The sequence below is a fragment of the Tenrec ecaudatus genome, chromosome 14 (assembly GCF_050624435.1).
Source record: "Tenrec ecaudatus isolate mTenEca1 chromosome 14, mTenEca1.hap1, whole genome shotgun sequence".
Taxonomy (NCBI): Eukaryota; Metazoa; Chordata; class Mammalia; order Afrosoricida; family Tenrecidae; genus Tenrec; species Tenrec ecaudatus.
The window spans coordinates 97521606-97549556 of record NC_134543.1 but is presented as its reverse complement, the minus strand read 5'-3'; the positions used below and the strand labels follow the sequence as shown (position 1 = coordinate 97549556).

The 27951-nt window shown below is 56.0% G+C and overlaps 1 protein-coding gene across 2 annotated transcripts; it reads left to right on the top strand.

Annotated features, from left to right (window-relative positions):
- The first annotated feature begins 1580 nt into the window (after window positions 1-1580).
- On the top strand, window positions 1581-24354 carry PLCB2 (phospholipase C beta 2). Of its 2 annotated transcripts, XM_075530744.1 has the most exons (32): window positions 1581-1664; window positions 5061-5138; window positions 5727-5795; window positions 6425-6565; window positions 6714-6793; window positions 6880-6933; window positions 7047-7122; window positions 13162-13262; window positions 13452-13618; window positions 13716-13862; window positions 14041-14198; window positions 14415-14497; window positions 14705-14789; window positions 15351-15516; window positions 15649-15761; window positions 15901-15997; window positions 17081-17165; window positions 17290-17414; window positions 17816-17970; window positions 18394-18558; window positions 19086-19185; window positions 19662-19766; window positions 19923-20020; window positions 20161-20236; window positions 20674-20718; window positions 20846-21053; window positions 21128-21290; window positions 21472-21548; window positions 21640-21735; window positions 22225-22282; window positions 23012-23098; window positions 23383-24354. In XM_075530744.1, exons 1-32 carry the CDS (start codon window positions 1581-1583, stop codon window positions 23587-23589), a joined length of 3549 nt encoding a protein of 1182 aa, XP_075386859.1. In that variant the 3' UTR covers window positions 23590-24354. The 2 variants fall into 2 exon arrangements, with proteins under 2 accessions (XP_075386859.1, XP_075386861.1); XM_075530746.1 differs by lacking the exon at window positions 20674-20718.
- The last annotated feature ends 3597 nt before the right edge of the window (window positions 24355-27951 follow it).

Genomic DNA, 27951 nt, shown 5'->3' with positions numbered 1-27951 from the left:
AGGGCTGCTTCCTGAGCAAGCAGGAGGTAGGGACCTGGGTACGGGCAGCAAGGGCGGGCTGCAGCTGACAGGTGCAGGGCCTGGGGAAGGGGCAGGGATTTCCCTTGCAAAATCCACTCACACAGATCCAGAGGGAACCTGGTACTAGGGAGGGAGCCTGTAGCGCAGAGGCTCCCAAAGGGGCCCCCCAGAAGGAACAGATTAGAGGTGGGGGGTGGCAAAGCAAGGAAGGGGATTCCAGGTGTCTGGGGGAGCTCCTAGGGGTCACCCTGCAGCTCAGGGCTTGTTCCAGGCTCCACTGCACTGAGCTACAGGTTGGTTTCCTTGCGGTCAGTGTGTGTAAGTGTGCATGTACTAGGGGTCCCCCAAAGAATGGCTTTCTATCTCTGTCCCCCTGTCCTGGCCTAGCCTGACCTGCAGGAACCCTTCTAGAACACGGGCGATGGCTACCCAGTGAACCTGGGGTGAGCCGGAGACCCATGTGGGAGCTGGGGCAGAGAGCAGGCCCTGTGAGGGGAAGGAAGTCCTGACTCTCCAGGAAGGGTGATAAGAGGAGCAGGTTGGGCAAGAGGAAGAGGGTGGGAACCGAGCTGGGCTGGGACAAGGGCAGTGTTGGGGGCCATCAACAGGGGCAGAGGCCCAGAGCTGGGGCCTCTCTGGAGCAACCCTCCTGCCTTGAGTGCCTGACCACAGGCCCCTTGGTACAGAGCAAGGGGAAGGGACCTGGCAGGAGAACTCAGGGGTGGCTGGTGGCCAAGGATTGCTCCAGCCACTCTGTGTGCAGAGCGGTGGAAGGAGGTTCCAGGCCTCATGCAGGTCCAGCCGGCCCAGAGGAGGGAGTCACAGGTGGGGGTGAGGGGTGATGGTCTCTGTTGCTCCTAATTTTCATGGGGCGGAAGCACTGAGCCAGGGGAGCTGGATGTCCAGGGAACTTTGCTTATTCAAAACACTCAACCCCAGATGGGGCCTGTCCTCCCCCTCCCCCCAACTCCTGCCTCCAAGGTGGTCCCAGGTTCTCTCATAGCTTCCTGACAGCCGCCCCACCCTGTCTCTGTCCCTGTGGGAGCTGCTTCCCCTAGTGAGCTCCTTGCACCCTCGCCTCAGTTCAGGTCTTCTCCGGCAGCTCCCCCAGTGCTCCTTCCCCATCACTCTGCCCCTCTGCATCCAAACAGGGCCTGCACCTGCAAGAGGGATGCCGGGGCAGGGCGGGGAGCTGGCTGGCTGCATGATCTGCTTCTTAGCCCTGCACAGGCTAGAGAAGGAAGCCCAGCGAACAGGAAGTGTAGAGGCAGCGGGCGAGGGCGGGGGCTTCCAGGCGAGAAGCCCAGCCTCCCCAGGCAGGAGCAGTGACTGCGCGCCCGCTGTAGCCAGGGCAGGAGGAGGCTGATTTACAAGGCAGATGGGCTCCTGGCCGAAGTCATCAGCCCTGCACCCAGCCACGCCATCATCCCGTGGGCTATAAGAGCACCCAGACTTCCGGACCAGCTCACGACGGGTGCCATGTGAGCCTGGCACGGCTCCCCCTCCTTCCTTCCTTCCTAGGCCCACCCAGCCTCTCCAAAGAGGGACACGGCGGGGCCATGTCTCTGCTCAACTCTGTCCTGCTGCCCCCAGAGGTGAAGGCCTACCTGAGTCAAGGGGAGCGCTTCATCAAATGGGACGACGTGAGTGGAGTGGGGCAGGGACCCCTGCCAGGCATCCAGAGGGCAAGGCTCTCTGCAGTGGGGGCTTTGTCAGGGCTGGCGGGCTGGTTTGTGTCTGCTGGGAAGCAGGCGCCTGTGTGGGCTGGCCAGACCTCACACAACTGATGGCTGGGTAAACAAACGTGGGGTGAGGGTTTCCACACAGGGCAGCGCCAGCCCAGAGCGGTGGCGCTGCCGCTGTGGGCCTTTGTGGCCGAGCCAGGCTCTCTGGGTCTCAGAAGAAGGTGGTCAGAAGAGGTCGTTTTTTGGGGGGTCTAGGTCTGTCTCCTCCCTGGAGCCTCAACAAGAGCAGGAGTGGTTGGTTGCTCTGGGTCTGGGCTGAGCATGAATGGAAAGGGATCCATGTCTCAGAATTGGGTCAGGGCAGACCCACAGGGGACCCTGGTCCCAACCCCCTCGCACTGGTCAGGGTGGGTCCCAGACTGGAATACCCACCCCCCCTCCACTCCACTCACCCGGGGCCAACCCAGAGCTGTCCCACTGTCCGGAGCTGCTGTGGGGGCAGCCACAAGAAGGTCCCCTACACCTCCAAGGGACAACTGGAGGACTCTGCTCCTGGGGGTTGGCCCAGGGACTGCTGGACATTCGCTTCTGCTTGCTGGGCTCAGCCTGGTGCCGGCCGCCCACCAGCCCAAAGGGACATGCTTCGGCCTGGCCCACGGGCTCCACCACGTCATCATCTGCCTTGCCAGTTGGGGAGGTCTGGCTCTCTGTTTCTCTGGGGCCTTGCAAATAGTGCCAGAGGTCAAGGGTCCTTGCCAGTGGGCGGGGAAACAATCCGTAGACTTTCCTTTGGGGAGGGGCTCCTGCTGGACTGACTCCCTTTGGGGTTGAGAGGCCAGGCAGAGAAAATTCCCAAAGAGTAGTGGGGGCGGGGGAGAGGGGAACGTGAACTTTTCGGCTGGCTTCTCCATCTTAGCGGGTCTAGTAGGGGACTCCGAGCCTGAGAGTTCAGGCCAGTTGGGGCCCCAGGCCCTTCAGGGAGCGGGCCCTGTGGGGAGACGCTTCCTGCTTCCCCGGGATGGGACGGACCTGTCCGGCTGTCTGGTTGAGGTGGACTGCTGGTGGCATGGTGAGAGCATGGCCCAAGAGTCAGTGCCGTGAGGGAAGTGACTCAGAACGAAAAACGAAGCGGTCCCTCTCAGTTCCTCTGGGCAGTATGTGTGGCCCCACTGAGTGGAGGGTCACAGTCGGTGGGACAGGCTCCAGGAGGAGGTCTTCTCCCAAGGCCAGCGCCCATGTCCCTGGCCACAACCCTGCCCTCTAAAACAGGGCTCCACGCGGCCCCAAACTCCTACAAGTAGCACCTCCCACATCTGCTCCCCGGGGGATTTGTGCCTGTGAGGCTCTGCTCAGGTCCTGTAGCAGGGTTGAATCAGCAGAACCTACTGGGTGTGATCAAGCCCCGATTTGATCTCGTCTTTCAATGTGACTTGGGGGGAGAATTTCCTCCGGCCCTTGGCTCTCTGGGGACAAAGAAACAGTCCTGTGAGCTCTTCTTGTCGCCCATCCCCGTCCAATTTCAGAGCCTCCTTATAGTCTAACCCCCACCCTCCTTGAGAGTAACACCTTCTCGCCCCCTCCCCCTAGGAATGCTCTCAGGTGGCTGCAGCCTTCGAAAAAGGGGTCTGCCACTGGCTCTCGCCTTCTGAGCCTGGTGGAGGCTTGTGGCTGACCTTTTCATGGGTGGCCATTTTTTAGGAGTCTTGAGAGACAAGCCGCCCTACCCTCGTCCACCTGCCCGAGCGGGAGATGTCCTACTTGAGGGCCCACTGGACAACTTAACTCGTGCCTCACTCCCGAGCGCTTCGCTCATTTTCTGAGCCTCTGAACCCTCGTCTATCTAGGATCCCAGACGAGCGTCCTCTCCCACGGGCCCACTCTGGGCCCCAGCGGACAGGCATGCCCCAGGGCCCCGGCACAGGGTGGGCAGAACGCTCATCCAACACCTTCGCTTCTCCACTCTCTCTGAGCCCTTCTCTCACAGAGCCAGCACAAGCCCTCCAAGGACAATGGAGACCTCAGACTGGCCTGGGGAGGAGGGGCCAGGGACTGTCCTCCGTCCTTGGCCAGGGTGGAGACCCCAGAGCTACCACCCGGCTTTCTCCAAACTTAGCTTCTCCCTGCAGAACGTTCTCTTCCCTCCACACTGATGTTTCTCACTGGGCCCCTCGTCAGTTCCCTGCCTCCCGGTCTGGTTTGGGAGTCAGCTGTGATTGTAGGCCTTGTCAGCAGCAGTAGCCCGTTGTTCATGCCTAAGACACCATTGGAATAGAAGACAGTGGTGCCCGCGGACCAGCGCGTGGCTGCTAACCAGTGTGTCGGCGGTTTGGACTCACCAGCTGCTCCACAGGAGAAAGAGGTGGCAGTCTCCATCCGTCAAGATTATCGCCTTGAAAACCCTATGGGGGCAGTCCTAGCCTGTCCCCCCGGGCCTTGATGAGCAGGGGGAAGGGGCTGTGAGTGGAATAGGGATGCAGGATGTTTCATTCGCTCACCAGTTCTCTTGCTCAGCAAACCTGGAGCAGACAGGACTCATGGTCCAGCAGAGGCCGGCTCCTCGTGCGCTCATGGGACCGTGGGGGCTGTAGGCCAGCTCTATCTGTCCCTGCCCCCCAACCAATGGCCACGGCATATTTTCAGGGAAGGTTTTTCAGGAGGAGTGAGACTTGGATGGGCCTTTGATGTATGTCTCGGCAGGGGAGATTTGAGGGGTGGGTGTCTAGGCTTGGGGTGAGAATACTTTTGGTGTCTGAGAACGCATTTGAGTGGGGAGGGGCAGTTCCTGGAGGGACGCAAGGCATCGTGAGTGTGAGGCTGGTTTGTGCAGGGCCTTGGGTGCAGGCATAGGAGATGGAGACCCTGGCTCTCCCTGTGGGCAGCTCCCCTGAGTGGTGGCAGTGTGTCATAGAGAGAGACATTCTAGCCCTTTGGCCAAGTGGTGGCCCTTGCAAAGAGGCTGACGTAGGGGCTGAGACCCTCCTCCTGCCTATTCCTTTGGAGGACAATGGGAAGTACCTTCGGATTTCCAGGACAGACACCTCCTAAGGCAGTGGTTCTCAGCCTTCCTAATGCTGCGACCCTTTAACACAGTTCATCATGTTGTGGTGACACCCACCCCCCAACCATAAAATTATTTTCATTGCTACTTCATCACTGGAATTCTGCTACTGTGATGAATCGGGTGACCCCTGGGGAAGGGTCATTCAACCTCTAAAGGGGTCGCGACTAACAGGTTGAGAACCACTGTCCTAAGGGGCTGTGAGTCCGAAACGAAACGTACTGCCTGACTCAGCCTGGGCCAAGGAAGCTCAGCCTCAGGTCTCAGAGCAGAGAATGGGCTCCTTCTCTCTGCAGGAAACGACCATCGCCTCTCCGGTTATCCTCCGAGTGGACCCCAAGGGCTATTACTTATACTGGACGTATCAGAGTAAGGTGAGGCAGCCCCTCCCTGCCGGGCCCTGAGGCTCAGAGCACTCCGGTTTCCCCAGTGAGTCAAGACAGGTGGCTTGTGGAAGGCGGGGCTTTTAGACCGACCTGAAAGGGTGGCTCTGGGGTTAGTCTGTGGACAGGGGCTGTCCCTGGGACCTGCAGGGAGATGTAGTCATTGTAACCCATGGCTGCCTAGGAGCCAGGTGCTCTAGCTGGGGAAAGAGAGAAAGGGCTGGGGCCGAAGGGCGGTTGTTTGCTGCTGTTTCGGGTGACTTGAGTGAGAGGTCTCCACTGTCAGGAGGAGGAAGGGAACAGGAGCTGGGGTGCGTCCAGGATGGGGCAGGCCACAGACCCTGGTGATTCCAGTGCCAGGGGAGGCATGGGAAGAGAGCCTGAGCAGCAGCAGGGGCCCCGTGAGTGGGGAGGATCCGATGGGTGGATAGGGGTGGAAGCTGGGCTCTGGGAAGCCTCCGTTGGTCTTCGCGTCCAGAAAGGGGAGTTCTGAGAGAGTGTGGCGGTTCCTCCTCCCTGTCCTTCCTTTATGAACCTGACCTTTCCACACCCCCTCCTTCTGTGGGGGAACTCCCTCAGGAGATGGAGTTCCTAGATATCACCAGCATCCGGGACACTCGCTTTGGGAAATTTGCCAAGATGCCCAAGGTAGGTGGGTCCGGGAGCACCCTAGGCTCAGGGTGGCTCCCCTAGCTCTCCACCAGGTCCTCAGGTGAGATCTGGGGCCCCTGCAGGAGTTGGGTGCCTGGTCTCGAAAGCAAAGGAGAGGGTTCCTGTATAGCCCCCCAGGACCACAACCCTGGCTGCTCCTGGCCTTGCCTGGGCTGAGTCTCAGAACTCAGGCCCCGTGTTGAGACTCGGGGAGAAAGGCCCAGATTCTGCCCTAAGAACGCCCCAGACTGTGGCTGCTTTGCCTACATTTGCCTGCTGCTGGTAGGCAAACCGGAGGAAGGGGTTGGAGGGAAGCAGCACTCCCCTAGCCGGGGCGTGGAGCTCATCTTCAAACAAAAACTGGCAAACAAAATGCCCAGGACTCACCTGCTGGCTTGGTTCCTCTCTTCCTGTGGCCTCTCCCCTAGGCCAGTCCCTGGAATTGGAAACAGGAAGAGACTCAGGCCTGGGGGGGGGGGGGGGGCTTGCGCCTCTGTGGGACCTGGTGACGGTGGGTGGGGTGGAGGGAAAGGGAGGGTCACCCAGGGCAGCGAGGGAAGCATGCCCACCCCCACCCCCACCCCCACCCCCTCATCCTGAATGTATCGGCTGCTTGCTTGCTGCAGAGCCAGAAACTCCGGGACGTCTTCAACATGGACTTTCCCGACAACAACTTCCTGCTGAAGACGCTCACGGTGGTGTCTGGCCCCGACATGGTGGACCTCACCTTCCACAACTTCGTCTCCTACAAGGAGAACGTTGGCAAGGTGTACCAGGGAGCACCTGGCATAGGGTTTGGCCCCTAAGGGTGGCCTGGATTTCTGAGAGACACAGGCCTGGCTGGGCTGCAGCGGGGAAGGGGGAGGTGTTACCGTGTGGTCAGTGGCCTGACCACTGTCCTCTGTGATCTCGCAGGCCTGGGCTGAAGACATACTGACCTTGGCCAAGCATCCGTTGACCACCAACGCCCCCCGAAGCACCTTCCTGGATAAGATGTAAGTGCCTGGCAGCCTAGTCTCTGCGCTCGGGCTAAGCAGGCCAGCCCTAGCAGGGCCCTGACAGGCATCGTTCTGCCCACCAGCCTGGTGAAGCTGAAGATGCAGCTCAATCCGGAAGGGAAGATCCCCGTGAAGAAGTGAGCCTGCCCCCCTCCCAATCCGTCCTCATGCTTCCACCCCACGAGTTCCCCACACGCTTCTTTTCCCAGGACTGACCCCTGCTGCCTGCCATCTCTTGGTCCTCCTTTAGTTTTTTCCAGCTGTTTCCCGCAGACCGGAAGCGGGTGGAAGCGGCCCTCAGCGTTTGCCATCTTGCAAAAGGCAAGGTGAGAAGTTTCCTCCCCTGGCCCACTCCCAGGATTCTTGGCTCGCCCTGGGCCAGCCAGGAGGAGAGAACAGTCAGGGGCCTGAACCTCCAATTCCCCCCAAGCCACTGGTGGCTGGTCTTGGGCAGAACCAGAGCAAGGGAGCGAGGTGGGATGGCAGACTCAGAACAAGCTGGTCCGGAGGGCATGCCCTGCTGGAGGGCAGGGGCGGGGTTTGATGGGATGTGTTTAGGACAAGCAGTAGCTTCAGGAGTGAGAGAGTGAGTGTGAGTGTGTGTGTCTGCCTGGAGCAGTGCAGGAGCAGGACACAGCCTGCAAGGATCTGGAAGGGGGCACTTTCTGCAGGTCTAAGGGCAGAAGAGGTACCTGGGAAGTGCAAATGGCTAGCGGTTGGCAGTGCTCTGCCAGTGGTACCAGGGAAGAAAGGCCTGAGATCTTTCCCGTGAAGGGAATTGTGAAGGTGCCGAGGATCCTGCCCATACAACTCACAGCAAGCCCGTGTGCCAGAGGGAGACTGGCCCAGAGAGTTTTCTGGGCGGTTATCTGTAAGGATGTCCATCACCAGACTTTTCCCCCACAGAGCTGCGAGTTGGGGTCACAGAGAGGACCTTTCAGTCAGCAGCCAAGGGCTTCAATTGTGTCTCTCAGGCAAGAGAGCCCCCAGTTCAACTCTGGGACGGTGGGCTTCCATGCATCACAATTCAATCTACAGTAGGGTATGGAGAAGCAGCAGAGCCACGGGTACCAGCGGCCAGGCCAATGGAGTTCAGCTCAACCCAGGAAGGCCTTTGTGTTCATTTTGTTTTAATTGGGTCGTTAATGATCCACTACAATGAGTCCTATGCAGGGTTGTCCCATAAATGCCTTAGGCTAATTACAAAGAGGAGGCTCCGGGCAGATGGGTCTGAGTCAGGGAGAGACTGGGATCTCAGGCCCCTCTCCACCCTTATGGACCGCCCAACCTGCCCCACGTGGCCTGTTTTCTCTGAGTAAGGACTGGGAAAGCGGGGGAGGGGGGAGGGAGGGAAAAAAATGAGGATCTGATGCCAGGGGCTTGGGTGGAAAGCAACTGTTTTGAGGATGATGAGGGCAACGAATGTACAAATGTGCTTCACACAATTGATGTATGTATGGATTGTGATGGGAAGTGTATGAGTCCCTATTTTTAAAATATTAAAAAAAAAGAACTGGGAAAGTTATAAATAAATAAAACTAAGATCCCGTTGGTTATCTGTCTACACGAACCCCAAAAGGAAGACTTTCCCCGCAGTGACAGTTTGGCAGAGCTGTGGCGTCAATCACAGGCTATTGGCGAAGGGCCCGGTAGGAGCGGACTCCTGCTGAGGCCCCACAGCCAGCACCACCCCGATGCTCACCTGCCCTCCTGCCCCTCCGCCCTCCTGCCCCAGGCCTCCTGACTGATCCGTTCTTCTTATGCCCCAGTTGAGGCCACGGACCTATCTGTGCATGGAGCCGTCTTTTCACTCCCGTGAAGGGGTTTTCTGTCCTGGAGGGTTGCTATGAGTCAGCATCGACGCAGGCTCACCTGCCTAGAGCCATGCGTGCACCTTTTCTGGCAGAGACTGTGAAGGCAGGAACTCTGAGAGCGACTCGTGGAGTTTCTGTGTCTATTTCTATCGATGTGCCACATCTGGGCAGTCCATGTCAGCGGAGCCAGGCAGATGTGGCCCTGTGCGTGTGACTTGCCTCCCTCGGTTCGCTCATGTGGAGTGTGTGCGGTGCAGGGCGGACAATTCCTTTGGAGGGCTCTGGCACACTTCATTCATCAGCTGGTGGGCATCTGTGTTGTGTCCACATTTTGGCATTTATGAATAATGCTGGCATTTGGTGCAGACCTGTGTTTTCTTTGCTCTCGAGTTTATGCCGAGGGGTGGAATTGCTGGGTCTGACGCGAGCAGTTTCGGGAACCATCTGGTTTCTGAAGCGACTGCATCAGTTTGCAGCCCCATCAGTCATGCTGGGGGGTTCAGAGATCCTTCACATCGCTGTCAACACTTGTTATTGTCTGTCTTCTACCCTAGCAGGTAGGGACGGAGCCCTTGTGGAGTGGTGGCTACTTGTTGGGCTGCAACCTGCAAGGTCAGCGGTTTGAAGCCACCAGGTCTCCTCAGAAGAAAGATGGGCCTTTCTACGCCAGTCAACAGTTTCAGTGCTAGAAACGCAAGGGGTGAAATGTGACCCTATCGTATCAGAGTTGCGGTTGACTTCACGAGGGGCTGCAGTTGATTTTTGTTTTGAATGGGTAGTGAAATTACATCTAGTTGTAGTTTTGTTTTGAATCCCCCTGATGTCTGTCTCCTTGGATAAATGTCTATTCAAACCCAAATTCCAGTTTTCAATGGGGTTATTTGTCCTCAGGTTCTTTAATTCTAGGGTTTCTTTAAGTATTGTGGATAGAATGTCTTTATTACATATCTGATGTGCAAATAGGTTATCACATTTTGTGGCTGGTCTTTCTTCTCTGTTTTGTCTGTCTTTTCTTGGAGAGGTCTATTGAAGCACACGTCTAAAAATGCCATGCAGTCCAATTGATCTATTGTGTCCTTGAGGAACAAGTTCTTACTTGTGCTTTGGTGTTAGATCTAAGAAACCATTGTCTACCCAATCCAAAGTCATTCAACTTTACCCCTATGTTGTCTTCTAAGACTTTTATAATTACTCTTACATTTAGAGCTATAAGTCATTGGAGTTTATTTTTTTGCATTTGATGTGAGGCAGAGAGCCAGCTTCATTCTTCTGCACATGGACACCACTTATCTGAGCACTATCTGCCCAAATCAGGAGCCCTGGTGGCATAGTGGTAAATGTGTAGGGCTGCCAACCACAAGGAATTCAAGGTTGGTTCAACATACAAAAATCATATCAATAGAATATTCATTTACTATATTAATAGAGGGAGAAAGCAAACACACGTAAGTAGAAATATCCTCTGTCAAACCTGTTTATATCATGGGTGCGGTCCCACTGGCCCTTCCCCACCTGTTCAGCTTGTGTGTCTGTCTCCATATCTACTTGGAGATGGTTGCTATTGCAGTTATTGCAGGCTTTTGTATGTAATAGTTTTTACCTTTTTGTCACCATTCACTCTTGTGTGCCTCCCAGTGGCTTTCTTCGACTCTTCTACATACAAGACTATGTCATTGACAGTTTCATTCTTCCTTTTAAATCTGTATGCATTTTATTTTCACCAGTTATTAACTGTCCTCTAGAGCCTTCGGCACACATTCAAGCAGCAGAAATGATAAGAGGCTACTATTGAGTAGAAGCGGCAAGAGCAGACATTGTCCTCGCATTCCTATTTTAGGGGAAAGAAACATTCAAGTGTTTGCCATTAAGTAAGTTCGTTCGTGTAGATTTTTCATAGATGTCCTTTCTTAAGGTGAGGGAATTCCCTTCAATTCCTGGTTTGTGGCACGTTTTTATCGTGAAAAGAGTATTGGATATTTGTCGAATGTCTTTTCTTTGTCTCTGAGAATTGAGGTCATGTCTACTTGCCCTTTCATATATCAGTATCACTCACTAGCTCACTGCCATCGAGTTGATGCTGACTCGCAGTGGCCCTACAGGACAGGGTACACCTGCCCCTACGGGGTTCTGAGACTGTGACTCTTCCTGGGAGCAGAAAGCCTGGTCTTGCTCTCTTTATTAACACAATACATCAATGTTCCACCTATATGCTTCTCTTCTTTTGTATGTGGAACTAACCTTGAATTCCTAGGGTAAACTCCACTTGGTCATGGCATATAATCCTTTATATATACACTTTGCATTCTGATTGCTTAGAATTTTTGTGTCTATATTCACAAGGGGTATTCAGCTGTAGCTTGCTTATGAAGTGCTAGGATTTTAGTATTAAGATAGCATTAATATGGCACAATGAGTTGGAATTTCTTCTCTTTCCTTTCTTTTTTTTTAAAGAGATAATGAAGGATTGCTATTTACTCTTTCCTGTCTGGTTTAATTGAAGCGAAGCCATTTCGATTTGGGCTTTCTTTGTGGGAAGTTTTCCAATTACTAATGTGATCTCTTTTCTTATTTTAGGTCTATTTATATTTTCCATTTATTCTTGAGTTAATTTTAAGTCGTCTGTGTCTTTCTAGAAATATGTCCATTTCATCTGTTATCTCCTTTATTGATATAAAATTGTTAATAGGATTTCTTTATAACCCTTTTAATTTCTATAAGGTTGATAACAATGTTCCCTCTTTTGCTCCTAATTTTATTATTCTAAACCGTTTTTATTGGCACTTCATCCACATATCATGTAATTCAACCGTTCAATCATGTCAGGAAGAGATGTACGATCATAACCACAATCAATTTAGCACATTTTCTCTTTCTTGTACTCATTGGTTTATTTTTCTTTAAATTGTAGCAAAAATAAACACAACATAACATTTTCCAACCCCACAACTTCTACGGGTATAATTCAGGCCATTGATGATACTCTTCTTGCTGTGCAATCCCTATCGATCTCCTTTTCCAAATTATCCCACCACCCTGACCATAAACTTAATGAGCCCTAAGCAAAAACTCTTCCTTTTTAAAGTAATTTTCTTTATATAAAATTCACATGTCATAAACTTCCATAGTAAATCCACTTTTAAAAGAGTTGTGTGGACACCATCACAATCCGTTCATTTTAGTTGATTTTTCTCTCTCTTTGGTTTGTCGTTTTGTCTCTGTTGATTTTCTTGATTGCTTTCCTAGTCTTTATTTTAATTATTTCTGTCTAGTCTCTATTATGTATTTCCTTCTGCTTGTTTGGGGTGTAGTTGGGTCTTCTTCTTTCACATTTCTTAAGTTAGAAGGTTGTTATTGATTGGAGATCTTTCTTCTTTCTTAATATAGGCATCTACAACTATACGCTTCCTATTAATACTGCTTTAGATGCATCCCGTAAGTTTTGGTATATCGAGTCATTCATTTCAAAGCATCTAATTTCCCTACTGATTTTTTCCTTTGACCTATTATTTAATTTCTACATGGTTGTGAATTTCCCAAGTTATCTTCTAGTATTGAGCCCTAATTTCATTTCACCGTGACTAGAGACCATATTTTGTATTATTTCAGTCTTTTAAATTTACTGAAATCTGTTTGGTAGCTTAGCATATGATCTGTCTTGGAGATTTCCCATGTGCCCTTGAAGAACGCGTACTCTGGTTTTTTGCATGGAGTGTTCCAAAGTAGCTAAGTTTGTAGCGTTCACGTTCCCTAGTCCTCTTTTGATTTTTCTGCCAAGCTGGTCCAGCCATTATTGAAAGTGGGGCATTTGGGTCTGTAGCTGTATCAGGTTGCTTGTTTCTCCCTTCAATTCTTCAAACTCTTGCTTTGTGTATTTTGGGGTTCTATTGTTAGGTGCATGAGCCTTGGTGACTGTTGGGTAAGCTCAGTGGTTCAAACCCACCCGCCGATCCACAGGAGAACGATGAGGCTGCTGCTCCTGTAAAGACTGATAGCCTCAGAAACCCTGTACAGAGTCCCGAGGAGTCAGAAACGACACACTGGCACTGGAGTGTGCTGTCTGTTTGGTGTACACGTTCTTATATTTAGCTAACTTCCTTTTGATAATGCGTTCTCCATTCAAAAAGAGGAAACCACTGCCCTGGAGAGAGCACCCCTTAGTTCCAGCATCTTTTCTTCTTTGTTCTGGTCACTCTGAGTGCTAACCCAGCACCTGGTTTAAGACTAGCTATGGTCCGAATCCAGAGGCAAAGCAAACCAGCTGACTACACTTTTTGCTTAAATGAGAGTTTCTACGCCTGTAAAAGTTTACTGCCCACAGAGGTAGTCCTACCCTGCCCTATAGGTTGCCGGGAGTCAGAATCCACTCGATGGCAATGAGTTCTTAAAAATGTTATGGCTTTGAGAAGTGGGTGCTCAGCGTGTTCTCAATGCTCCTCTGTCTGCCCTGAGCCTCTCCCAGAGCGGGGCCTGGTTTGTGTTATTTATTTATTTATTTTAGCTTTGAAAAGATGAGAGCAGGGATAATTTTTTTAAATTCTTTCCATTCCCCAGAATGACGCCATTAATCCCGAGGACTTCCCAGAATCTGTCTACAAGAGTTTCCTCATGAGCCTCTGTCCTCGGCCGGAGATAGACGAGATTTTCACTTCCTAGTGAGCTGCTGGGGCTGGGACTGGCATGGGGGAGGGGAGCTGGCAAGTCATCGCTTCCTTTTATGTTGGTCAGCCAGCAGGCCCCGCCACCAGCTAACTGTGCTGGGAATCTGGAGGCTCCACCCAGGAAGGCTATCGTGTTCCTGGGCCCAGTGAGAGCAGATCTGAGCTCCTCTCCCTGGTCCACAGTCATGCCAAGGCCAAACCCTACATGACCAAAGACCACCTGACCAAATTCATCAACCAGAAGCAGAGGGACCCACGGCTCAACTCCCTGCTGTTCCCACTGGCACGGCCTGACCAGGTGCAGGGCCTCATTGACAAGTATGAGCCCAGTGGCATCAACGTGCAGAGGGGTGAGGACACAGGACTCAGGGAAGCCCTCACCCACGGTGCTCCTGTCTTGCCCAGAAGAAGCTGGGCCACAGCCCTGACACGTGCCTTCTCTTCCAGGTCAGCTGTCACCTGAGGGCATGGTCTGGTTTCTCTGTGGGCCAGAGAACAGTGTGCTGGCCCAGGACAAGCTCTTGCTTCACCAAGACATGACCCAGCCACTCAATCATTACTTCATCAACTCCTCACACAACACCTACCTGACAGGTAGCCCTGGCCACCTTGCTGAGCTCTCCCTTTGTGGGGACTGCCTATATTCCCGGACTCCTCCGCAGGGTTGGCCTACACGTTGGCGGATCCTGCCAACAGGACAGTCTGGGATGGCGTGGGGTCCGGGAGACCAGGATGGCACAGAGCGAGGCTTCTGCTCCCTCCTCTGGTGCAGGCAGCCAGTTCTCTGGCCTTTCCTCGGCTGAGATGTACCGCCAGGTGCTGCTGTCGGGCTGCCGCTGCGTGGAGCTGGACTGCTGGAAGGGCAAGCCCCCGGACGAGGAGCCCATTATCACCCACGGCTTCACCATGACGACAGACATCTTCTTCAAGGTGAGGCTTGCAGGGTGGAGGGGGCTGGTGGCGAGGCCCTAGGCAGAGTTCCGGGCCAGAAGCTCTTGAGGGCGGCAGTGGGAGGCTAGAGAAGAGGAATGACTGGGTGGCCTTGAACTCGTGTGAGGACCAGGGAGGGACCCAGTTGTGTGTGTGTGTGTGTGTGTGAGCTGAAAGAAGCCTGGAGCTCTTCAACCGAGTCCTCCTTTCCTCCAGGAAGCCATTGAAGCGATCGCAGAAAGTGCTTTTAAGACCTCCCCGTACCCTGTCATCCTGTCATTTGAAAACCACGTGGACTCGTATGTGTTCACACTCAGCTTCCTGACTGCCCTGCCTCTCCCCCCGCCCTGCCTGGCCCGCCGTCAGTTCCTCCAGCGCTAGCCTTGGGCTCCACAGAATCTCCTTGAAACCCCTTGAGATCTCTGGCCTGTGGCCCTGTCCCCCTGCCCTTGGTCATGAAGGGCCCAGAGCATGGACAGAATTGATAAACCCCACCCCCTCCACAGACCCCGCCAACAAGCTAAGATGGCCGAGTACTGCCGGACAATGTTTGGGGACATGCTGCTCACAGAGCCCCTGGAAAAGTTCCCGGTGAGGGGGTGGGGCGGGAGGCTTCTCTGTGGGGCATCAGGGCTTGGGACCCCAAGGCAGGGCGGGTCCCAGGTTACACAAGGGGAGGCTGGGGTTCCTTTGGGAGGGTCGGGGGGCTAGGAGCCTCACATCCATGCTGTGCTGGGCTTTGGGGGTAGCCAGTCTCTGTCCTGTTTGCCTTTGAGGGGGAATACAGACAAGACACAAGGCCACAGTAACCTGGGGACAGCCGTGGGGGGCCTTGGGGAGTCCTAGGGCCCAGTTCAGGGCCCAGGGAAGGCTTTCTGGCGGATGTGATGGCAGAGTTGAAGCCTGAAGGATAGAGTGGATTTATTTAGGTAAGAACGGGCAGATGGAGCAGCGCTTATGGTGGAGAGAGAGCACCACTGCTGGAGGAACTGGGTTAAGTTGGGTCAGGCAAGAGTTTAGTGTATGACTGAGGAGTAGGGCGTGACAAGGCCAGAGAAGTCGGCAGGGGCCGGAGGAGCACGGCTTGGTATGGAGGAGTTGGGCTGTACCTTGAAGGGGGGACTGGGTGTTGCCCTTTCTTCCCTCCTGCAGTTAAAACCAGGTACCCTGCTGCCCAGCCCCGAAGACCTCAAGGGCAAAATCCTCATCAAGAACAAGAAGCACCAGTCTGCTGGCTCCAAAGCCCCCAGCGGTGAGGAACCTGGTGGGGAGGAGGAGGGCAGCTGCCCTCCCAAAGCTCCCGGGGGCGATGACACAGGTAAGTCCACCCAAAGGGAGGTGCGTGAGGGTCTGGAATTGGACAGGGGGCTGAGCCTGGAGAAGGCATGCCAGGGAGTCAACTGGATGCTGGGGGTCCCCTCCCCCAAGCTGACCAAGTTATGTGGGGCAGCGTGGACTGGTGAGGAAGGGGCTGAGCTGGAGGAGGAAGAGGTAGCAGAGGAAGAGGAGGAGGAGTCTGGCAGCCTGGATGAAGAAGAGATTAAGAAGATGCAGTCGGATGAGGTACAGACGTGGGGGCTAGCCCCAGGACCCTTCCCTGCTCTCTCCGGCAGAGCCCCTCTGGGGTCAAGGGTGGGGAGGTGGGGTGGGGGTGTGGAGCCGAGCTCCCGGGCAATTTCCACCCTCCTCGATCCTCCCCAAGGGCACAGCAGGCCTGGAAGTGACAGCTTACGAAGAGATGTCCAGCCTTGTCAATTACATTCAGCCTACCAAGTTCATCTCCTTTGAATTCTCCGCCCGTACGTGAGCCTGAGGTGGTGGCGGGTGTGGCAGGGCCTGGAGGGGAGCAGATTAGGCAGGATTCAGCGAGTGTCAGGAAGTGTGTCCCGAGACCAGGGGCAGCTTGCTGGGTGGCAATGAGAAGACACAGTGCTTGGACTCATGGCCCTGCTATAAATATCCCAGGGAGGATTCAGGTGGGGGCTTGTTCAAGTGGCGTTGGCTCCTAGCTTCCCAGCATGGTGCTAAGGAATCTTGTATGGCGTGTGTCCACGAAAGGCCGTCTATGGCAGGACACAGCAGCCCAGCCAGCCTGTTCTCCTGTAGCCTCCCTGCGTGCTGGCGCTCCAGGGCTTCCTGAGGCTACGTTGTGCTCTGGGCTAGTCCAAGCCTTGAAGCCCTGGTCCTGGGGGCTGAGGTTTCTGGGGACAGGCAGAGAACCCAGAGAGACGGAGCCATCCTCTTGTTCTCTCCATCGTCAGTGTCCACCTCTGTACTTTATGTTTCCAATCTTCTGGGGACGCACGCACAGTGCAGTCCCCACTCACTCCCGGGACGTGGGCCCGGCCTGTGTACCTTTCTGTGTAGCTTCTGCCTGCTGGGTCTACCACGCCAGTGCCTCTCATCCCCGAACCCTCAGGCCGTGCACACCCAAAACAGGCTCCACTGGGTGGACCCCTCTCAGCCCATGTGCTCAGCCATAGCTTCTGGGGCTCCTTCCTGGAGCACATTCCACCATGAGATCACACTATAAAGCCACTGCGTGCCCGGCTTCCCGGTACTTCCTCAGCACGCTCCCACACGTCCCTTCTCCAGGACGATGGTGTGTACCCTCATTTTCTGAAGCCATGATATTCACCCTGATTCTCTAGGACATGGCACCCCCACACACACACACCCTGTACATGTCCACTGTACATGCCCTGTGCCCAGGGCTCTCACTCTTGACAGATCCGCACACACTACCCCTCCCCTCTAGGCTCCCCGCCCTCAGGTTCCAGGGGGAATGCGGGTGAGAGACACCCCTAGGCTGTAGGGAGCTGCCCCAAAGGGCAGAGCAAGGCTGATGTGGACCCCCCTCCCCACCTTCCTCCCTGATACAGAGAAGAACCGGAGCTACGTCATCTCTTCCTTCACAGAGCTCAAGGCATACGACCTGCTCTCCAAGGCCTCTGTGCAGTTTGTGGAGTATCCTTGAGGCCTGCCGGCCTGGGGCTGGGCCGGGGAGGACCCGTGGGCAGGGTTTCCCGAGCGGGCAGTTGGGTCCCTCTGGTGCTGTCAGCCTGGGCTGTGTTCCTGAACTCGAGGACAGCTACAACAAGCGCCAGATGAGCCGAATTTACCCCAAGGGCACCCGCGTGGACTCCTCCAACTACATGCCACAGATGTTCTGGAATGCTGGGTGCCAGATGGTCGCCCTCAACTTCCAGACGATGGGTGAGGGCACTCTAGGCCCCCGAGACCCTGCCCGGGGCCTGACCCTCCTCTCACCTACACCCGACCCCCTGGGGAAGTCTTTAAGAAGACTGGGGTGCTCTGATGGTTAATGGAGACTTTGGGGCATTAGTGTATTGGCTCGGTCATCCAGGTACTGGTCTGTACACATGTGACGGAGTCAAGGGGCTCCAGCGGACCGGGCTCCTTTTGCCTGGATTTCTACCTGCCCTCACTGGGAGCTGGCAGACTGGTCCTGGAGGGCACATGGACCAAGGATCAGGACGAGCCATGGGAAACCGTCCCTCTCGCAGGCCACCCAACTGTCAGTCCATTCACAAGTCAGGGCAGGCGGGGCGCCGAAGTGGAGCCTACGTGCAGACCGAGCGCCTCTGTTCCCCCAGACCTGCCCATGCAGCAGAACATGGCGCTGTTTGAATTCAACGGGCAGAGCGGCTACCTCCTCAAGCATGAGTTCATGCGCCGGCCGGACAAGCAGTTCAACCCCTTCTCGGTGGACCGCATTGACGTGGTGGTGGCCACCACCCTGTCTATTACGGCAAGACCCCGAGCCACAAGGGTGGCTGGGAGGGACGAGATCTTGAGAAGGATGCAGCGGCCTTGCCCCGCCATCCCCAACCCCCCTTCTCCCCCTCCTCCCATATCCCGAAAACTTCAGCCCCAGCCAGTTCCAGTTCCGTGCAGTCGCAAGTTGCCTTGGAAACTGCCTCCTCCTCAGCAGGAGGCTGCCTCTTGGTTGCCCATGGATACCAAGGGGAAGGGCTGATGCTGGGGGGAGGGGATCAAAGTGGGCAGAGGGGGGCAGCAGAGCCCGGTGCTAGAGGAGGGAAGCCCACAGGCCTTCCCTGGGTGCCAGGGATTGGCTGGAACGCTGGAGCCTGGTCCAGACCTGTGGAGGCTCCAGCGATAGGAGGCAGAGCCTGGGCTGGGGGCTAATTGCGATGGTGGGTCCTGCTTCCAGGTGATCTCGGGGCAGTTCCTGTCAGAACGGAGTGTACGCACCTACGTGGAAGTTGAGCTGTTCGGCCTTCCCGGGGATCCCAAAAGACGCTATCGCACCAAGCTGTCTCCCACTCCCAATTCCATCAATCCTGTCTGGAAAGAGGAGCCTTTTGTGTTTGAGAAGGTGGGGCGCTAGTGCTGGGCACGACTCTTCCCTTCCCTCTTGGCTTCCACTCACAGGAAAGAAGAAAGCCAGTTCCTTCAGCCTCCCCCTTCTGGTTTCCAGAGAACAAAACCCAAATTTACAGAAGTTTATGTAGTGGGCAGGTGCACATGAGCGTGTGTGTGTGTGTGTGTGTGTGTGTGTGTGTGTGTGTGTGTGTGTGTCCTGTGCTGGGTTTAGACAGACTTGTGAATTCTCAGCCCAGGGCGCCTGGGCCGTCAAACCTCAGGGCTCTTTCGCTTCTATCCCACACCTGTTGGCACGGAGTCCTCTGAGCCTGGGGCTGCGTCTCCAGCCCTTCTTCTCTGGGGGACCATTTGTTGTGAGGACGTCTAACTAATCATGTGGCCTCCCTCTCTGTCGGTCCTCACCAAATGTCCACCATCTGCCATGTGCTCGGACTGACCCTTGGGCTTCTGGAGCCAGGAAGGGGGAGAAGGGCCCCTCTTCCCAGTCCCTGCAGCCTGCTTTCTCTGGCACTCTCTCAGATCATGATGCCCGAGCTGGCCTCCCTCAGGGTGGCCGTGATGGAGGAAAACAGCAAGTTCCTTGGACACCGTATCCTCCCCATCAATGCGCTGAACTCTGGTAAGAAAAGGGGTCTTCCTCCCCGTTCCCCGAGGGTCTGTGCCCCAAATCAGCATCAGAAGGTGGGGGCCCCAAGACTTTGCCTAACCCCCGCCCTACAGGTTATCAGCCATAAGGGTGGGACAGGAGCGGTGCCTCTCCAGAAAACGGACACAGGTGGGGACTAGACCTAAGGAGCAGGAAAGGTGAATTTCCTGAGACTGGCTGGGGCAGTTTCCCAAGTGGCTGACATTTGTGGGACACTTAAGATGCCCAAAGGGCTTTTTCGCACATCTTTCGTTCATTCTACAAGAACCACACACACGTGGCCGACATTCTGATCCTCCTCTCAGAAAGGGAAATGACCTGCCCGAGATGACACCACCAGGAAGGTGCAGAACCAGGACTTGGATGGCTTGTGGATTGGGCGACTGTGCCCGAGGGCAGTGCAGAGTTAGACTGGGCTGTGGCTCATCGCACCCCATCCTGTCCACCAGGGTACCATCACCTGTGTCTGCACAGTGAAAGCAATATGCCCCTGACCATGCCTGCACTCTTCATCCTCCTGGAGATGAAGGACTATGTTCCCGACACCTGGGCAGGTAAGAGACCCATGGCATGCTGGGAGCTCCAGGCTGCCCTTCTACCCCAAACCCCACCAGCCTGCGGGGGGGTGGGGGGAGGAAGAAGGGAGAGGTGAGACCAGGAAGACTCCCTGGTAGCCGCCATATCCTCCTCATGATGCCCTGTGCACCCAGATCTCACCGTGGCCCTGGCCAACCCCATCAAGTTTTTCAGCGCCCATGATAAGAAGTCTGTGAAGCTTAAGGATGCCATGGGTGAAGGCCTGCCGGAGGTCTGTGCTGCCCGGCGCCCTGTCAGGGCCACACAGACACTTGGCCCTCTCAGTGGGAAGATGGCATGGGACAGTGGGTCCCCGGCTCGTGGAGGAAGGGCACCATAGAGCCACCTTCTTAACCTGCTGTTCCTACACAGAAGCCCTTCTCGTCCAAGAGTCCAGCCAGTTGCCAGGTCAATGGGGCATCGGCGCCCACCAGTAACGGGGCAGCAGGTATGCACTTCTGCCCCGTCCCCCCCCCCACTGGGAGGGCCTCCACCCTGTCTGCATTCAGGACACATGCCGGCCTGACTATCCCAAAAGCCCCAACTCACCCTCAGAGTCAGCTTTGACCCCGGTGGCAATAGTGGGTTACGAGTTGGACTGCTAACCACAAGGTCAGCCGTTCAAAACACACAGCCTGGGAAACCCCTAGGGGGCAGTTCCGCTCTGCCCTGTGGGGTCGCCATGAGTCCTGAGCCTGGTAACGGCTCTTGAAAATAAATTACTCAGTAAGCCTTTTCTTGGGAGGGAAGGGAGGGCCCGTGCCTGGCACCTCTACCCTGAAGCCACAGGGCTGGATGAGTGCGGAGCCTTCGACCCCTAGCGGGCGGGAGCGCAGTCAAAGGGGTTCCCAGACCCCCAGCCAGTCCATCTTGTGGCTCTTGCAGCAGCCCGGCCCAAAGGCAAGGAGGAGACCTCAAAAGAAGTCCTTGGTAAATTGGGGTGGGGTGGGGGGAAAACCGGGGGCGGGGCTGGGGCTCGGGGGGGGGGGGGAGTGTGGACAGGCGGGCGGGCGGGCGCGGTGGGGGTGGGGGCGGCGCGCTCATGCCGGCCCCGCAGAGCCGCAGACCGCCAGCCTGGAGGAGCTGCGGGAGCTGAAGGGCGTCGTGAAGCTGCAGCGGCGGCAGGAGAAGGAACTGCGGGAGCTGGAGCGGCGCGGCGCGCGGCGCTGGGAGGAGCTGCTGCAGCGGGGCGCGGCGCAGCTGGCCGCGCTCGGGCAGCCCGCGGGGCGCAAGCTCTGCCCGCTCAAGGGCTCGCGCAGGAAGAGGTAACGCCGCGCCCGCGCCCGCGCCCTGCCCCGCCGGTCGGGGCGCGGCGCCTGAAGCCACGTGGCCTCCGCAGAGCCCCGCGGGAGGAAGAGGCGGCCGCCGGGCCGGGCGAGGGCCCCGAGGGCGCGGACTGGCGCGTGCTCGAGCTGAAGGAGAAGCTGGAGGCGGAGCTGCGGCAGCAGGCCGAGGAGCAGTGCCTGAGCGTCCTGAAGCGCAAGGAGCAGAACGCGGCAGAGGTGAGAGGTGATCGGCACCGTCCCTGGGACAATGACCCGCGCCGCCTTGCCCCTTCCTCCTAGGCAAGCCGGCCCCAAATGGGACAGCCATGGGGGGCGGGGGGCAGAACTAGACCCAGGGGTGCGCTTGGGGGCAGCACAAGGACGTCTCACTAACCTCCCCTCCCTCCCCTCCGCCCAGCAAACTGCCAAGATGATAGAGCTGGCCCGAGAGAAACAGGCTGCGGAGGGGAAGGCACTTAAGGAGACCTCGGAGAAGTATGGACGGCTCCTTACCAAGCTAGACGCTCAGACCCGGGCTGGGTGCGCGGCCCCACAAAGCCTCTCTCTGATGCGCGTGTCTCTGCAGTGACACCAAAGACATGAAGAAAAGGCTGGAGGCCAAGAGGCTGGAGCGCATCCAGGCCATGATCAAGGTCACCGCAGACAAGATGACCCAGGAGAGGTGAGCCTGGGAGAGGAGGCCCGGGATCAAAGGCACATCCAGCGCCCAGTCCAGGCCCCACCAGCGGACCCTGACTCTTCCCAGAGAGGCCTGTCCCCTGGCTCTGGCATGCTGATCCCAGGGCTGCCACCTCTGGGGGGAGGATTTCCTCCTTGGCAAAAACAGACACCAACAGCCCTGTTGGGGCAGAAATGCACACACTAAGTATGCAAAAGCAGCAGGGAACACTGGGGTGGGAGCTGACACTCGGATTCTGCCTGCTCTGCCTCCCACCTGCGTGCATGTCCATTCAAGCCTAAGGGCAGTGTGCTTGGGGAAGTTAACTCAGAGAGCCTCCTGGCTCCCATTGCCCCCACATCCTCCTAGTGCCCCTCCCCCATACTCCTCAGCTGGCCGCTAGGATGGAGTTACCATTTGCCTACACTTACAGGAGACCCAACTCCCCCCAGAGGCCTCTTCCTCCCCTTCTGAAACTAGTTATCCCAACAGGTTGAAGAGAGAGATCAACAGCTCGCACATACAGGAAGTGGTACAGGTCATCCGGCAGGTGTGTGAGGGCAGACTGGCCTCCTCAGGCACGTGTGTCAGCACTCAGACTCCCCACAGGAGTCCTGGGGTTCCCCTTTGCAAATGCACTGGCCACAGGTTTCCCAGCAGTTAAGGCTTAGAAGAAGGCAGTGGGGGGGAGGGTTTGGGCGTATGGGTAGAGGTTGGGGTATCAGTCCAGAGAGGTGTGTTTCTGGATGGAAATGATAGAGAATAGCTGGCCAGCAGAGATGGGACTGGGGTGGGGGAGTGACACAGGAGGACGGATGGCTTCCTGAAGCCCCAAGGAGGCTGAAGAGGGAGTAAAAGCCCCACTGAGACTGGACTAAAGCCGCCCTCCCCCGCTGTGGGTCCTCACACCAGCAGCCACTCTGCCACACCAGTAACCCAGTGAGCCACCCTCCACTGAGACCTGCCTGCAGTGTCCCATCCCTTCCACCCACTGAGACTCTATAGGACACAAAGGGCAGAACTGCCCCTGTGGGTTTCCGAGGCTGTGAATCTTTACAGGAAGAGAAAGCCTCATCTTTCTCCCTCAGCATTGCCAGTGGTTTCAAACTATTGACCTTGAGGCTAGTTGCCCAGAGTGTAACCCACCAGGCTCCCCAGTGAGACAGGAACGATTGCAGATTAAAAACAAACTTGTTCAGGAAAGTTAGGGAATTGGTCCAGGGTCTCATAGCTCCGCCTCTCAGTGCTGTCTGGACTCTTCCCCACCCCTCTCCCCCAGATGACTGAGACCCTAGAAGGGCACCAGAAACAGCTGGAGGAGAAGCAGGCGGCCTGCCTGGAACAGATCCAGGAGATGGAGAAGCAGGTAACAGGGACTGCCACACTGGTCCCCAGGAGGGGAGGGGGTGCCAAGGGGCCTGTTCTGGGGGGGAGCTGCCAATCGAGGTGATCATCCCTCAGGGTGGGTCACAGGCTGCAGGGAGGCAGCTGGGTGACCTTTGTGCTCCTCTCCTGCACTGCTCCCAAAGCTCCCTTCCCCAGCCTCCTGGGAGGGATACTCCTCTGCACCTGTGCTGGGAAGGAGAGCGGGCAGCGGCCCCTCCTGAGCCCAGCGCCGGGGTTGGGGTGGGGTCCTTGTTGCCTTCACAGTTCCAGGAGGAGGCGCTGGCAGAGTATGAGGTCAGACGGAAGGGCCTGGAGTTGGAGGTGAAGGAGTCCATCAGGGCCTGTCTCAGGGCCTGCTTGGCCTCCGAGGCTGACGACAGCGACGGAGCAGCCAGGCCCTGTGGGGCTGCTGCAGAGCCCAGTGAAAAGCCGCTCACAGTGCAGATAGATGCCCAGGAGAGCCGCCTCTGATGCCCCCCTTCCACTGGGACATTCAACAAGGACTATGGGACCCTCCTTGGGATGTGGCACCCCTACCACCACCACCCGCACTCTCAGGCTGCAGACACTTGGGGCTCCCATGGCCGCTTTGGTCCCCTTCTCCACAGCCAGGCTTGAGGAGCAAGCAGGAAATGGAAGTTGTCAGGGTTGTGGCCCAAGGAGGCCTAGACACCCTCCCTAAACACTGGTTGCCCCCCCCCCCAATCTTTCCCCTCTCTCCAAAGTAGTGTCATGTACTTGTTGAGGGAAAGGGACATGAGTGGGCAGGAAAGAAACCAGTTCTGGCCCTACTCTGCCTTTCCAAACTAGCAGGCCCCTCACCTGGAGGTTTGAACCTGAGTCCCTGGAAACTCCACTCTAGCGTCTGTGGTTCCAGCAGCACCGAGCCCAGAGCCCTCCTGCCGCGAGGAGGACAGCTCTTCGGGACTTACAGTGTCCATCTCTTGCCCACCCTGGGCCGGCCTTGCCATCAGCTCTCCCAGGCAGAGCCTGACATGGTCTCCACACTCCCTGGGATCCAGCCGTACCCAGAGCTCAGGCCCTTCCCTCAGGGGATGGGATGGCTGACATGGTCCTCAGGCCACTGAGACATGTGCAGTTGGTGGTAGTGGTGATGGGGAAGGATTTCTCTGGGTTCTGTCTTCCGCCTAGACCTGGGGGTATGGGGGGTTACATCCTAGCATGCACCCCACTCCGGCTGCCTGGCAAGGACAGCATCATGCTGTATCTGGCATATGTGAGGGTTATTTATTATCCCCTTCCCTTCCCTTACTAAAGACTCCTATCTGGGTATTTTCTGCCTGTGCCTGGCCTCTGGTCTGCAGCTAAGGAAGTGTGTGTGTTGTGTGTGTGTGGTGTTAGTGCTTGGGAAATAAAAACAATGAATTCCAGCCGAGGGCCCTTCCGTGCAGTGGGCTTGAAGAGAATTCACTTCTCCTTCTGCCAGCCTGATGCCACACCACTGGAAAAAGTGAAGTCACGGCTCTCCAGAGTCCCCACCCACGCTTGTCTCCACCCTCAGGACTGAAGCAGAAGAGCCTAGGGCCAAGTGCCCCTGCCCCATTTGGGGGAGCCCACACCTTCTGGTATTGTCAGACCCAGGGGCAGGTGTTGGGGCTCCTGCAGCTCTGTCCTGTTGGGGCGCTGTGAATCCAAATGGTCTTGAGGTTAGGGTTGGCCCCCAAACCTGCTGAGGGCCCTATGTCGCAAATCTGGGCAGGCACTGGTTCAGGAGAGGCCCTGTGGAAGTCGGTTCTGGGAAGGAGTTGATTTCTTCTAGAGAATTACAGCAGATGCATTTAGCTGGGACACCTTTGGTTTTGGAAAAAACAAGTACTCCACACTCATCCCCTGGAGACCTAGTCTCTGGGGCTCCCCAGTTGTAGGGTGAGGAAAAGTAATGTGCTTTTTCACAGGAGTAAGGCCTGCCCCCCATACATAGAGACATATCTAGGAGTGGAGCACCACCTCCCCTATCTCCATCCCACCAAGGACAGGGCCCTATTTTTTTTTTGCCATTGTCTTTTTTTTTAATTAGGGGCTCATGCAACTCTTATCATAGTCCATACATACATCAGTTGTGTAAAGCACATTTGTACATTCATTGCCCTCATCCTCAAAACATTTGCTCTCCATTTAAACCCCTGGCATCGGGTCCTCGTTTTTCCCCTCCCTCCCCACTCATGAACCCTTCATAATTTATAAATTATTATTTTGTCATATCTTGCCCTGTACAATGTCTCCTTTCACCCACTTTTCATTTATCCATCCTCCAGGGAGAAGGTCACATGCAGATCCTTGTAATTGGTTTCCCCTTTCCAATACACCCTTTCTCTACCCTCCTAGTATCGCCACTCACACCACTGGTCCTGAAGGGATCATCTACCCTGGATTCCCTGTGTTTCCAGTTCCTATCTGTACCAATGTACATCCTCTGGTCTAGCCAGATTTGCAAGGTAGAATTGGGATCATGATGGGGGGCAGGGGGAGAGGGTAGAAGCATTTAGGAAATAGAGGAAAGTTGTATTTTTCATCATTGCTACATCACACCCTGACTGGCTCATCTCCTACCCTGAGACCCTTCTGTAAGGGGGTGTCCAGTGGCCTACAAAGGGGCTTTGGGTCTCCACTCCCTGCCTCATTCACTATGGTAAGGTTTTTTGTTCTGATGATGCCTGATACCTGATCCTTTCGACACCTCGGGATCACACAGGCCGGTGTGCTTCTTCCATGTGGGCTTTGTTGGTTCTGAACTAGGTGGCCGCTTGTTTACCTTCAAGCCTTTAAGGCCCCAGACACTCTCTCTTTTGATAGCCTTTTTGATAGCTGGACACCATCAGTTTTCTTCACCACATTTGCTTATTAACCCGCTTTGTCGGGAAGGTGGGCATCATAAAATGCCAATAGAAGAAAGTATTCTTGCCTTGAGGGAGTACTTGAGTGGAGGAAGGACAGGGCCCTATTTTCAATCCTTAAGCCAGACACTCACCTTCCTCTCCCAGAGGAGAACTCTGTAGGGGTGGGGAATCTCACTGAGAGGTTCTTGCTGACCCAGGCGGGTGGGCCTAACTCCCCAAACCAAACTCGCTGCCACTGAGTGGGTTCCAATCATAGCAACCATACAGGGCTGAGTCACACTGCTGCTCTTGTGGGTGTCCGGACTGTACATCTTTAAACCAAACCAAACTCCCTGCCACCATGTCGATTTGATGCCTACTCAGGGTAGAACTTCCCCTGGGCTTTCTGAGACTATAACCTTTTATGGGAATAGAAAGCCTCGTCTTTTTCCCAAGGTGTTCTCTGCTGGTGGTTTTGAACTGCTGACCTTGTGGTTAGCCAAATGGAGGGATTCAGGACTCACAGCAGGGCAGGGCAGAGTGGCAGGGAGGGAGAAAGTGGTAAAATTCTGCTTCCAGGTGAGGCCTCTGTCCTGCCAGCTGGGGCTTCCCTTGAGGCCAGGTCCCTATCCACTTCAGACTCCGAAAAAGGACAAGGTGCACCTGGGGGCCAATGTGCCTGGGCACACCCTGCGCCCTGGAGAGGCATTCTTTTCTGACTCTGAGGATGTGCAGAAGAGCTGGGGGCTCCCTTAGGACTCAGGGCAGGTGAAGGGCCTCTGGGCCCCACCTGCTGCCTGTCTAGGCAGCTAGGAGCCAGATTCCTTTTTTACTTGTCATGCCTCAGTTTCACTCTTTGATAAGGATCCCCCCCCCAACCCTACTGCTGACTCTGATGCCAGAGCCCCCGCTGACTCACTCCCCACTCGGCCCCTCCCAGTCACTCTCTGGATCTCCTATCCTAGTCACGTGCCACCCTGCCCAACCCTGCTGAGCTGGTGCAACGTGACAGGGTGAGGGGGCTGGTGACACTTGAGGAGGAAAGAAGGGGGTGGGGAGGGGGACAGCTGCGGCCCAGGCGGGCCTGGGGATGGGGCGCAGCAGGTGGGAGGGGAGGAGGAGTGCAGAGTGCCTGCCTGCCCCCTGCCTGCCTCAGCTTTGTCTCCTGTCAGCCCTCAGCTCCCTAAGCGACAGCTTCTAATTCCGGCTGTTGGTGCCTCTGTGCTCTGCAGCAAAGTCTCAGCTTTTTTTTTTTTTTTCTTCTTTCAGCTTTGCCATTTCTTGTCTGTTCAGAACATACTGAGCCCACAGGAAGTCACAGCAAAGGCTCCGAGGCCTGAGACCTGGCACCCCCAACCCCTTCCCTGTACACTGCCACAGACCTGCTCTGGGTGATGGGGCCAGCTGGGCACCCTGCCCTGCAACTCCTGCCAGACAAAAGTGAGGCCCTGAAGGGGCCACTGCTCCCCTCTGGGACTGCCTCCACTCACTTTGGGGTAGGGGTGGGGATGGGGGGAAGGGACCTACAGGGCTTTGCCATCTTGGGGTGGTGGTGGGGGCAGGGAGGCAAGGGCCTGGCTCCCAACATTCTCTTTGTGCTGCCCTGCTCTTCCATAAAAAGGGAGGAGGACAGAAGGGAAGGGGGCACAGTCTGGCTTGTTAAGAGTAGCCTGCCACACACAAAGCCCAAGGGCACTTCCTGCCATGGCCCTGGAAACAGAAGAAAGCAGTTTTCCTCATGGGTCAGAAAAGGGAACTTGAGTTCCAAAGGGCCCAGGACAAACCTTCCTTCTCCTACCCGAGTCAAGAGGGAGGGCATTCCTGCCCCCACTGGACCCAGAGCAGAGGCTCACAGGAGTGGATGCCCTTTCCCTGGGCTATGGCCCAAGAGGGCTTCTGGTGGGGTGGGAGTAGAAAGGGAGCAGCTGACCCTTCCAGACTTGGCCGGCACAGGGCTGAGTGATCTGGGGGCAGGAGCAGGCTTGGAGGGCTGCGC